General features: G+C 34.4%; 1 protein-coding gene across 1 annotated transcript in view; it reads right to left on the reverse strand.

Moving 5' to 3' along the window:
• Positions 1-2,923: 2,923 nt before the first annotated feature.
• LOC136031497 (palmitoyltransferase Hip14-like) overlaps positions 2,924-13,864 on the reverse strand; it is a 52,599-nt gene continuing 41,658 nt past the window's right edge. The window contains exons 9-10 of the mRNA XM_065711151.1: positions 9,680-9,805; positions 2,924-3,912 (exon numbers count right to left, since the gene is read on the reverse strand). Coding sequence (XP_065567223.1) covers positions 3,575-3,912; positions 9,680-9,805 — 464 coding nt within the window. The 3' untranslated portion in view covers positions 2,924-3,574. The remainder of the gene's footprint in view (positions 3,913-9,679; positions 9,806-13,864) is intronic.

Consider the following 13,864-nt stretch of genomic DNA (forward strand, 5'->3'; position numbering starts at 1 on the left):
TATGTCAATAACATATCTTTTTATAATACTATTTATTAAGCACCCATACAAATAGATAACATTTAAAAAATATTTTGCTCAACCTTGGAGAGAACCATCACTTTTAATTCTACATTTGTTTTCCTTCACCTCAATAGTTATAGTAAATACATACACAAATTTTTATTATTAGGATTTTGTAATATTAACCTAGATTTTAGGTTAAGAGGATCGACAACTTCATTATAAACACAGAAAATTTCAATTTATTTAGGAAATTCGACAAAATTAATCCATGATAAATTAAAATTAAAGCTGAATTTTTCTGGAAGTGAATAATTAAAACAATACAATAATAAAATATAAATAAATAAAATATCAAACTAAAAAAAAAGAAAAAAAAGATCAAAATCCAGTAGTTGCGAGCAGGCCTAGACTGGTTAGGAAAATTTTGGCAGGCTAATTAATATAGGAACTTAAGTACATACTAAAGTACACACTGGCATAACAAAAAGGGATTTTTTTTGTTCAATAGAAATATTAAACGAGTTAGAAATCAAAAAGCTGCCAAGACAAAGAAAAAAAACTGTATACATCTTTGAACAATGTTGAAGAAAAAAAATAAACAGACCAAATGTAAAAAAAAAATCAGACAAAAGGTAAAAAAAAATAGCGAAGTGAATACAAATTTTGATTAGTAGATCTGACCACAAAGCCTCTGCAAATCTTCAAAAATTTCAAACGAAATTTTTAAACAGGAAAAAAAGGGCAAATTTTGGAAAAACAAATCAATTACACACCTTTATCTTTAAATTTACTAAAAAGAAAAGCATTTTCCTCCTGCCACCCATAAAATTGACATCTTCTAAGACTAGATATAAAACAGCTGAGCAGGCAAAACTAAAAATAATGGTGACGTGATTTTCACCTTAACATTGAAGAAAATTGTGCCCCATAGGTCCTTGAGCTGCACCATCAGTCTTTAAAAAATTCATATTCCCAGGTAGCGGGAAAAATTTTTTTTATCTTACTTTTTTCCTTTTTTTTTATTAAAAATCTTTGAAAACAATTTCTTTTTACTTTTAATACGTTTGGAGATAAAAACGTCTTTTTAAGGATTTTTAAAAATATTTCTTTTTAATCTTTTGTAAATCTTGTAGTAGCCTACATTAGCTTGTCATTATCAGTTTAAGCCATCATGAAGAATTAGCTGCATTTTACTGGAACATGTAGGGAAATAATTAATGATAACTAAAATTAGTGAATGAACTAAATAATGCTATTTAGCTACAAGATGCGTGCATTGTCACCAGAAATCATTATCTACGTAGAATTTCACCTCATGAATTTGCCCACGGGAAGTGGACAAAATAACGGTTTTAAGATTTTAATCTCCACAGATGAAGTTAAGTAATGAAACGTTGAGACAAATCTGCCGATATCCACATTTTTTTCAAATTATAATGACTGCCAAAATTACCAAATTATTATATTAATATTATGATATTTTCACTTTAACTCATTTAAGTGCGCAGGAAAAATAAGCAGGGGCGCCAATATAAGAAAATGTAGGTGAGGTAAATTTTTTTTTATGAAGATAGTTATGAAAAAAAAACAACACATTTTTCAAAATCTAGGGCGGAATTTGGCTATTTTTTCGATTTTTTAATGAGAAGCCCAAGTTCAGCTATTTATCAAAATATGCCCTAAACAAGTGAACACCCTAACAAGTATGGGTTAGAATATTTAGTTTGACATATAACCTCCTCTTGTTAAAGGCATATGAACCATGTATCTCCACATGCCTTTATTATAGCTTATTTCATCAGAAAACATTTTACGAATAACAAAAATGGAGACAAATCTATCGACACCAACATCAGTACTTTTAGAGAATAAATTATACTGGTTTGTGAAAACAGACAAGTAAACTAACAAGTTAAGTAAGCGTACATTATTTCACTTTTAAATATTTTAACACTATAAAATTGAAAAAAAATCATGAAAGTGGAAAAATCAGAACAGAATATCCTAAATAGTATTAAAACTCTTTTTTATCTAGTTTGTTTTTCCCGATAAAAAGAGCGGAGGAAGGATACTTATTTAGAAGAGGGTCATAGCGTTAAAGTAAAAAATCAAATCTTTCACTAAACTATTCAACTAAATAAAACCCAATGGAGCATTTATTTGTTGTCAGATTAATTAGTTTTTTTGTTGTTAAATTTTGACAAATGTAAACATTCTTCAACGTAATATTTCCACCTTCATATTTATTTTTTTTTTATATACATAAATCTAGCCAGTTTCGTGTTCTTGATGAATTTGATCTGAACCTACAGTAAACAGTGTTATCTACCTCTGTTAGTAAGAAAATACTACCTCTGTTAACTTTAACTTCAGGCACACATAATGTGTGCGTGTCTTGACTAGTCTTTTAAATCAAGAAGGCGTTTTTTCCAGTTTTCCGCTTTACCGGTTTTTCGCAGTTTTACCAATTTTTTCTTCTTCCTCTTTCAACTTATGAACTACCAATTTCAACTTCCTTACAACATCAAATGAACCACGCCTTGTGTTCAAAATTCACAGTTTCGAAGAATAAGCATTAATAGATATACACCCTCAATAACATCCTTAAATAGCTACCCGATTCCCTTGCTTAATTTGTCATTAATAAATGCTGAAATATGACTCTTTCACATTTGCTATTTCACCCCCCCTCACTTCCTCCTTCAATTTATATAATAATGTTATTACTCCAGATGATCAATAATAAAAGACAGTTGAAGTTCGAAATTCAAAGTTTTGATGGATAGGCAGTAGCAGTTATACATCCTCATTAAAAGCTATTACACCCTGAAATACCAAACAATTCTCTTGCTTTATTATTCAGTATATATATATATATATATATATATATATATATATATATATATATATATATATATATATATATATATATATATATATATATATATATATATATATATATATATATATTTCAGTATTTTTTAACATGAATTTAAGAAAGAAGGAGTTAAAGTAAAGTATTGAACTGATGGTAAATAACTTACATCTTGGGGCGAGAAGAAAATATTTAGGGAGGAGGCAAGGGCAACTTGGTCCTTACTTTTGTCCCATTTGTGAAGATGTGGATGACACTGTGGGTTATATAATAGATGAATGTGGATAATTGAGTGAGTTGCGAAAGAACGTGTATGGAGGGTGTAAGTTTATGAAAGAGGACTGGCGAGTATAGTGCGATATGAGTATTTTGTAAGTGTTGTCAAATTAGTACGATTTCTCAGACTTGCTATGGAACAAAAACAGATTTTTGTAATTGGTACTAGAATTGATTTTTTCGTTTTGTATTGCCATTGCCATAAAGGGCATTTAGAGCAATAAAGCTATAAATATTATTATTATTAATCGGAAAATGTTTCACCCCCTCCCTCCTTCTTCCTTAAGTTTACACAATATCGTCTAATAAACAACACCTTGTGTTGAAAACTGATATTTTTGATGGATAAGCATTCTTTGGCATCCGTATTTTTTGACAAACTTTCTTATCACGGTTTCTTTCAAAAATCTTTTGCAGTTATATAGTTTCAAGCAATAAGCTCTCTTTTTCTTCTGATTCATAAAACGTTGTCCAGTCAACAACTTCAGGCCTAACAAGCCCACAACATCTTAATTCAAAAAAATCCACACAATTTCTTACAATGCCCCTGAAAAAAGGACTTCTTCCATATTTCCTATTAGAATCAATAAAATGTGAATACCGTCCTTGATTGATTCGTTCATTAGTGGTCATAGACATACATATGACCTGATATAATTGAGACACTGCCAGACCTCCAACCCAAATTGAGTGAATTATAGCACTTCCGGCAGTAAGAGATACGAAGCCATTACATCTGGCAGCAGCAATAATAGCTGAAAATAAAGACACATTTCAACCAATCAAAACACTTGTGCCAGATAGTACATTCAATCACTGGAGCATGTTTAAATTACCAATAAGAACTTTTACTGAAACTGACAGATCAAACACCAAAGCCATATACAAAAAACCTGGCTTGACCATCTTATTAGGCTCTTATGAACCGAAATTCCGAAATTTGTAGTTTCATTAATATAAATTTACTCAGACTTATTTGTCATAGGTCGCAAGATTTATATATATATATATATATATATATATATATATATATATATATATATATATATATATATATATATATATATATATATATATATATATAAATAAATACAAAAGTCCCAATGGTTGAAATAGCATTCCGGGGTCCAAAGCAAATAACAGAGCGAAGAGTTCTACAACTCTTTGTAGAATTTTGGTAAGCTTTGGAATTGGTAAGCTTTTTGAATCGTGGTTAAAATACCTTTTTGAATGCTTGGATGCTGGTCTTAATAAAGTAGGCTTCAAAAAACAACATTCTCTTACCATAAAAAAGCTTTAAAATAAGTTTACTCAGGCTTATTTGTCATAGGTCGCAAGATTTATATATAAAAAAAATTACAAAAACTCCTAATGATTGAAATAATATTCCGGGGTCAAAAGCAAATAACAGAGCGAAGGGTTCTACAATCCTAGGCCCATCATGTTCACATCATGGTTTTCCACGCTTGGCAATGCTCTTCTATCAACAAGAGTCGGAATCCTGCACAGATAGTCTCAAGTCTATTACTTCCTACTCGTTATATATCCATGCCTACAAATATTATACTACTACGGGGAGGCAACTCATAGTAGATAAATTAACTAGGAAGAGATTTTCAGCCTGAAAATACCCACCAAACAGACCAAGCTGGGGAAAATTGTAGCGGAGGCAATGAATCGGATTAAATATATTTTATATCGTCGTTTTAAAGCTAGTTTGATTCAAAATTTTAATTCCCTGTCTAGTAAGTTTAACTCCCTGACTATTAAGAGAGAGGCCTTTCTTTTAGCGTTAACAAATGTCAATATTCTCCCATCAATGGTAATAACTGAGCTGAACTAATTTGCGACAGGGTTATTTCACTACCGTTGCTTTTCTGAGGTTGCCTTATTGCGGCTTCGTGGTATCTATTGTCCCGATCTTTTAGGTTCTCTTTTTAATGCAGTTGCCCTCCCGCATGTTCTCTATTCTTCACTTATTTTTTGAGATTTAAAATCTGCGATTTGTCTCCAAATCGCGGTTGCTATTTTAAATATCGTAATTATTTTTTTCAAATTTGTTTTAGGAACACAAAATTAGTTTTGAGATTTAAAACCAAAGAGCCGCTAGAGTTAGCTATGATTAAGATAGATATTTCATCGTGGGTATGAAAATATCTTTTTCAGAATTTAAATTAAATTTGACAATTTTTTTTGTAAGCCGTTTATTCAATAATGTTTTTGATCCTATTGTAAATCTGGTTCGTTTCAAGTCTTTCTGCAATTTCATTTTGTGTTTTATATACTTCCCGGATTTGAGGGGAACCAATAAACGTAAAAAATACGGCAAACAAGCGAAGAAAACATCCAAAACATACAAAAAACCTGTACAAGTAATAAAATGAAAAAATAATAATCGCTATGTTTTATTAATTTTTCGGTAATTTAGGACTAAAGTTTACTCATATCGGAAGGAAAAGCACCAAAAGGAAGACAAGAGTGGAATGGGCTGAGAAAAAGCCTGAGGCGGGCAGAATATGGATGGGGTGACACTTTTGGAGAAAATACTTTCTGTGCGATGGTTTATCATTGCATTTATTGCATTTTTTTTTTTTAAACGGAGGCACAACGTAACTCTCCTGCACTCAAGCGTTTCTTTTCCTAGCTTTTTTAGAAGAGGAGAACATGGAACTTTAGCTTCTTATAAAATTATAAGCAGGGTTCTTAGTAACAGTCATTCTGGAACTATTTAGAATGTGAGTTGTATTTATTTGTTAATTTTTTCTTTTTTTTTTACCCCGCGTGTTTACTTTGTCGCTTTTATTAGATGGTTTTATTTAAAAAAAAAATGTTTTTTCTTCTTTAAAGTTTTTTTTTTCCTTTTTCACCGAGAAAGGATTCCGGATGTGGAGCTGAAATATTCATAAGTTTTTTTTTTAACTAATGTATTTTCTTCTATTTCGTCTTTTTGCTCCACTGCGTTATATAAACTAAAACCCATTTTTCTCGAAAATAATTTTTTTTTTTCATTTGATGCAATTGGCATACAGAAACATGCATCGTTATGTAATCTCTATCCAAATCCCTACCTGACGGCAGGTCATGGTATCGTCACTATCCAAAATTTCTGGCACGTTTCAGCGCATTTAGTTGTATTCGCAACTCTTCAGCCACTTCTTAGAAGTATAAGCGCAAGAAAAGGGATTTTAGCTGAGAAAAAAGAGCTAAAAACAGTGTTACTTGCTTTTCGGTTGATTCTAGTGTTTCGTTTTTGAAATGAAAACTGAGGAAGAATGCTACATTTGAAGATAAAGAATCTTGTATGGTTCTATTGTGCTCAGAAAAAGGTATAATTCACCTCAAAGCGTTGGCAACGCTGGTGTAAGACAGAAAAAAAGTTTGATCAATATCTCAACATGCTTCGTAGAGAGTCAAGTAATATACGATCTGTGGGCAAATTCTTCACCACATGAAATAAAAGTTTATTAAAAGAAACGTCATTTAATAGAAGTAAGCTATGGATAAGATGGCAATGAGTCTGTGTAGATCATGTATATACAAATTCCCACGTAGCACCTGAATTTAGAGAGTGAAAACATGGCGGAAAACATCTGGCTCTGCTGCAATAGAAAGCAAAGAACATGCAAAGAAGGTGGACAATTACCTTCATATTACGAACTGTCCTAAAATGTTTATTTAATACGACAAAAAATGGAAGGAGTATTATTATTATTACTACTACTACTACTAACAACAACTCACCGCAGCGCCAAGACGCGTGAGACCAACACAGCTAGGCACGCTCCTTCTCCATCCCAATCAATTCGAACACTGCCTTTTTACACCCTCCCAGGAAGTTTCCATTTCCTTTAAATCTTTCTTTATGAACACCTCCCACCCAAGCCGAGAACAACCTGCTTTCTGTTTAGCCCTAGACGGTTGGCCGAAAAGGAAAATCTTCGGCGATCTGTCATCTTTCATGTGTCATCTGTCCACACAACGTGCAGTAGCCATCTCAACTTTATTTTCATTATAACCCCAGACAGCGGGAGTGAACCACATTTTCGTAGAGCCTACTGTTTCAAATACAGTCAGTCAGCCAGGTACCCAGAACAATCCGTAGGAAATTTCCCTGGAAAAAATGTAGCAAATCTTCACCCGCTTTTCGGAGCGCCCATACTTCAAAGCCATATTTAACCACTGTCATCACTGTAGCTTCTAACATTCTAATCTTGGTTTGCAGACTTATCTTCCTATCCTTCCAAACGTTTTTTCAACCATGAAAAAAAACACCCTCAGCCTTGGCTTTTCTACTTGTAACATCATCACTGCTACCACCGTCTTTACTAATAATACATAATTACATACAATAATAATGCAAGGCAAGTGAAGTTTCCCACCTGACCAATATTTTCTTTGCCCAACGTCACCTTTTGTTGTATTTTGTTACTGAGCTTGTTTGTAGACTGTATTGTATGTTGCTATGGCCAGCAGGCTTATTTGCAATAAATCTTATCTTATTCCTAGCCTTAGTGACTTGGTCTTCTTAGCATTAATTTTCAAACCTATTCTAGCACCCTGAACTCGTAAAACATCTAAAAGTTCACTTATTTCCATCACATTTTCATCAAGGGTACTTAAATCATCAGCATAATCTAAGTCCAGGAGCGTTTTTCCTCCTCATTTGATTCCGTGGTCTCCCATTGCCTTTCCTGTGCTCCTCAAGACAAAGTGCATCAAAATGATCCATATAAAGGGGGATAGATAACCTTGCTTAACTCATGATTTAATAAAAATCCAGCTACTAACCTCGTTTCCTCCCTTAACCGTAGCAGTGTTATTCTCGTTCATAACACTAATCCCTTTAATGTGTTTGTCTGCTATACAATACAGACCTTTGCTAAAGCTCTTCTACCAACAGAATCAAACGCTTGCTCATAATCTATAAAACTGAGGACCAAAGGTGTTTGATAACTCAGTCACTTCTCAATTATTAACCTAAGAGTGAAAATTTGGTCGACACATCGTCTAACTTTTCTAAAACCGCATTGTTCTTATCTTAAAACTTTGTCTACAGCATCCCTCAGTCTAAAAGTATCATATACAAGGCGGAACATTACAAGTAAAAAAAAGAAAAAGATAGTTGAACTACCCCCTTTCCCCAAAATAGATACTTTTCTATTTTGAAATGAACAAGTGAAGAAAACTTCTATGTTGCATGCACAACTCAGAGTGAAAGTCCAAAAGAAAAATAATATAAGAGACATGGTATATAATAAAACAAACATTTTATATTTGCCTGTTGATTTTATAATAAAGTCTTCCTTGAGTTAGAAAAAAAAAAACATGTGTAAGAGAAGTTCAACTTAGGGTCAACGGGTACTATTTCTGATAAAAATGAAAAAATATCAGAACGTGCAATGAAACAAGATTCTCGTGTGCCCTGACATAATGATTGGGTGATTTAATCCTTTTTAACGCGGTAATATTTAATATATTACCATGAGTTCAAGGATTAGAAAGTAATTTTCAATGTCTGAAAAAAAAAATATAATAGTCAATTTTGTGTCAACAAGTTTTACGTTTTGACATAAAAATCATCAAAAGACGTGACAAGTAGGGATAAGTACATATTAAGAAAAAAAATGGTTGATTTAATCTATCTTAAAGCAGTGTTATTCACTAAGATATCAATGATATTTGAATTCAAGCACTGAAGAAGAATTTTCACAATCGGAAAATTATGTAATTTTTAGTAAATTAGTTCAAGTAATTTAGCATGTTGGCCCCATCTGGCTGATTATTCACTGTTTCAAATAGACGGTCGTCAAGAAAAACGTCATCTAGTGCAAATAGAACACAGATAAGGTGCAGAAAAAGCAAATAAGGGCGTAATTCCTTGTTGCAGTAATAACTGCAACCTAATAGTGAACGAGCCACGGTCCACAGTGGCAAAATATTAAAAAAACGCGCTTAAAAGAATTCTCAAGTGACAAAAGATCATCACTTGTATCTGATTCAGGAAGAGTAACTGTTATTTCAAATAGTCTTAATTGTTTGAAAACAAACTTACAGAAATTTCAAAATTACCTGGAAATCTCTAGAAAATGGCATTGGATCGAAAACAAAAGTGCGACAATGGAATCGTCATTGCCGAAAACTCCATAGAGACAAATTGTCACCCCCCCACCTTGAACAACCAGGAAAATCACTTTTGTGCATGGCTAGTACTGTTGTATCCTCTGTGGTTTTTTTTTTTTTTTTTTTTTTTTTTTTTTTTTTTTTTTTTTTTTTTTTTTTTTTTTTTTTTTTTTTTTTTTTTTTTTAATTCACTTCAAGCGGGGCGCAGGAAGGACATAGAGAGCTATTTAAGAGCTCATATGAAATGCAGTTACAATATCTATTGCCCTTTTAGGTCACAAATTACCATAAGGAAACTAGACTTATTTCCAGCTACTCCCCTCCTGTTCCATCTGTGTAGTAAGCATACAATTGTAATCGCAAGTTAAAGCACCGAAACGGTAAAAAAGAGCGATAGATTACCTTCAGAAGTTTTATCCGGCAGAGAGCATGCCTCTTTCCAGTACGATAGACATGCACAAACATAGAAGACACACATTCCACTTAGGGAGAAAAGAAAATATACAAAATAATGATGATTCTTTGCTCCTGAAAAATATCAAAAACACGATAAGTACTACAAACAAATTAAAACTATATTAAAAGATGAGATTTTGAATAAAAACATTCTAATTTTCCTGAAGTTTCCGAATATTATGGGTGCTGGTACTCAATGAATAAGCAGGTCCAAGTCTGTTTTTCTTAGGGCATTTTTCTTAAATTGGATGTCCAGCGGGGGGGGGGGGGTTGAGGAAGGCAATATCTCCTTTCTTCTACCTAATTTATGTCTTCTGTAAGTTCTAACGTTCTAATTTACCTCCAAAACTCCCTTCATTTGAAGGGCACTTAATGGGGGAATGTCTTTTTTATATTGCAGAAAGCTTTCGAATGAAATACATTAAGTCGGGTGAGATACTCGTGTGCCTTCAAAGAGAAGGCGCAGGGGGCATCTCCTCAAAAGTGATATTGACGAATATTTGAATGATATACTTTTTCTTGATAATTGTCTTCGTTTGATGGTTGATTTTAATATCTTGGTTGCAGTAATAGCTGCAACCTAGTAAAGAGCAAACCACGGTCCACAGTAACCATAAGTTTAAAAACGTGTAAAAAAAACTATCTAGTCAAAGAAAATTTCCATTTCTGGCTGATTCAGGTAGGGTGACTAATATTTCAATTAGTCATAAAAGTAAAATATTTTTATGAAAAACAAAATTCTTGGTGTTTGCCAAAAATAGCGAGAAACCCCTCGAGAATGGCATCGGATCGAAACAAAATGCACCATTGGAATTACCGTTGCCGAAAACCTCATACAGGAAAATTAGACCCCCCCCCTAGCTTAATCAACAAGGAAAATCACTTTTTTGCATGGGTAGCCCTGATGTGTACACTTTTTTATTGCTTAAATGATGCTTCCGGTGCAATTGCACTGTTACGACTGCGTTATCTTTCATAAGGCATGTGATAAAACTAATTTCACTTGTTTTTTCATCGTTTCTAAGCTAATAAAGTATAACCTTCATATAACTTTAGTTTTTATAATAATATAATTTGATATGTTTGACCATTACGGGTGGTGGGGTAAGGCATTTGGACAGCACCATTTAACCTAACGTTAAACTAACGACGTGAAAAAAAACAACAACAACAAAAAACCACTTATAAACATACTGATGCCAAGAGAGCAATCATGCAAGTGTTGTATTTACCCCTTCACTATGAAAACATTTCAGGATGCTTTAGAAAATCCATACTTCTAAAAATGGAAATATATCAACACACATACACCAAAATGACCATGTTCATTTTAGAAGCGGTATGACGAGAAAAAAAATTGAAGAAAAAGTGCATCATTTTCATTAAAACACAAAAAAAAACTTAAGCATCGACAGTGGAGAGCTGATGATGTACAGGCCAATGCATTCTCTCATATTTAGGGTAATTTCTGTTCGTTTTTGGCTTTAAAGTTGCTCTTTACTTTCTTGCGGAATTGTGATAGCACAACCACAACCACAGTGGTACCTGCAACCACATCTCAGGTGTGACTAAGGGTATTAAGTTTAAACTTCCTTGGGATGTTGAACTAAATCAAAAGACACTTCCTGTATCCAGGTTGGCAAAAACATGTGTCTGCAATATATCGATATGACTAAGGGTATTAAGCCAAAGCTTCCAGAGAATATTGAGGGGGTGTTGAACTAAATCAAAAGACGCTCTGTATCCAGGTTGTAAAAAGGACGCATTTGCAACACCTCAGACACGGAAAGGGTACCAGAGGCAACGCTATAGCATTGCCCATAGTAAAGGCCATAAGACTTCAGTGTTTTTCCCAGCAGCACTTCATATAGAACGGAAGGTCGAATAAACCTCGGAGGGTCTCATTCGATTGGAAATAGGAAGTTCTAGTGTCCTTTTTAAGAATAGAAAGTGACTGGAGCGCAACTACCCTCCCCCACGACCTCTTTTCACCAAATACGTCGATCAAAATTTAGAGACAGCAATTTTGTTCAAAATAGTTCAAGAATCAGATAATTAAACTCTGGGGTCACCAGAATCCACCAGAGCTTGGGGACAAATGCTGTAAGTCATGTCCCGGGAGCATTAAAGGTTTGTGGTAGGGGTGGTCGTATAAACTTCGGACTGGGCTCATTTGAATGAAAATTGAAAGTTCTAGTTCCCGTTTTAAGAGTCTAAATTGATAGGAGAGCAATTAGACCTCCACACGCCCTATTTTTACCAAATACTTCCGATCAAAATTTTAAGATAGTCATTTTGTTCAAAATAGTCCTAAGATCCGATAACAAAAACTTCAAGAACGAAACAACCCCAGAGCCCGTGGGCAAGTGCTGCAATTTATGCGGGGGCATACAAGATTTTTAGGAAAGGGGTGGTCGTATGAACGTCGGGGGGGGGCTTATTTTATTAGAAAATGAAAGCTCTAGTTCCCTTTTTAAGAGTAAAAATAATATGTTCAAATTGACCAAAGATCATATAGCAAAAACTCCGGGGTCGACACAATCCCCCTAGAGCCAGGGGGTAGGTGTTGTAAGTTATTGTTATAAGTTATAAGCTTATAGTTATTGTCTAAGTTATAAGATTTTTGTGAAAGGGGTTGTCGTATAAACTACAGAGGGGGCTCATTTGATTGGAATTTGAGAGTTCCAGTCCCAATTCAAACGTCAAAAATTATCGGAGGGCAACTACCCCTCTCTCACCCCCTATCTTCCACAGATACATCCGATCGAAATTTTGAAATAGGAATTTTACTCAAAATAGTCCAGGTGTCATGTAACAGCTCCTCCAGGGTTGACACAGCCCCCCCCCCCCCCTCCCAGAGCCAGGAAGAAAGAGTTGCAATTATGTTCCGGGAGCATAAAAAGTTTCCATGGAAAAGGTGGCTGTAGAAAATATGGAAAGGGGCTCATTTGATTGAAAATTGAGAGTTCTATTTCCCTTTTCAAGAGTCAAGAATCATCAAGAGAGCAACTAGCTCCCCCAGCTTCCTCTTTTCCTCAAATGCATCAGATCAAAATTTTGAGATATCCATTTTGTTCAAAATAGTCCGAAGACCATATAACAATGCCTTCGGAGTTGACACAATCCCCAAAGCCCGTGGACAAGGGTTTTAAGTTATGCCTCAGGGTCGTATAAGGTTTTTATGCAAGGGGGGTTGTAAAAACTTTGGAGGAGGCTTATTTGATTCAAAATTGAAAGTTCTAGTTCCTTTTTAAGAGTCAAAAGCGATCAGAGGACATATGGCCACCTAACGTCTTCTTTTCCCCAAACGCATCCGATCAAAATTTTGTGATAGCCATTTTGTTCAAACTTGTTCTAACATCATCTAACAATACCTACGGGGTTGACAAAACCCTGCAGGGGCCGGGGGTATGGTCTGTTCGGTTCTGCTGTTCCGAAGATCGCCCAAAAAACTCAGTAGATATTCTGACGTGAAGCTGCAGAAAGTCTGAGTCTGTAGCTTTTAGGGCCCATACCAGTTCAGTTGTCGAGCGGTCATATTTGGGGCAGGATAGACTCAAATGTTTTACTGACCTCTCAAAGTATTTATCTGCAGTCTGAATAAGAGATAACTGAAACTGATTCGAGTTCAGTTCCAGTCTAACTTGAATTTTTGGGGCTGTCATTCTTAGCATGCTGCTCTTGTGACTGAAGACAATGCTGCAAGTTGAACAGACGATGCAACTTTCATCAACACCGATGTACAACTTATGGTGCAGGTGTCCGTTAGAGTCCTGTTTCTTCAACCAAGATGAATCAAATGTGACTACACCAATCATTAGAAAAACATACTACACTATAACCAATAACATACAAAACTATATTTTGGCCTGTCTTGACAAGTTGTGCAAGTGCTGCTCTTGTGCCTGAAGACAATGCTGCAAGTTGAACAGACGATGCTACTTTCATCAACACCGATGTATAACTTATGGTGCAGGTGTCCGTTAGGGTCCTGTTTCTTCAACCAAGATGAATAAAATGTGGCTACACCAGTCGTAAGTAAAACAGACTACACTAGAACCAATAACATAAAAAACTATATTTTGCCCTGTCTTTACAAGTTTCCAAAAAAGGCCGAGAGCCACAGACCAC

Source organism: Artemia franciscana, chromosome 9 (genome assembly GCF_032884065.1).
Source record: "Artemia franciscana chromosome 9, ASM3288406v1, whole genome shotgun sequence".
In the NCBI taxonomy this organism is placed as follows: domain Eukaryota; kingdom Metazoa; phylum Arthropoda; class Branchiopoda; order Anostraca; family Artemiidae; genus Artemia; species Artemia franciscana.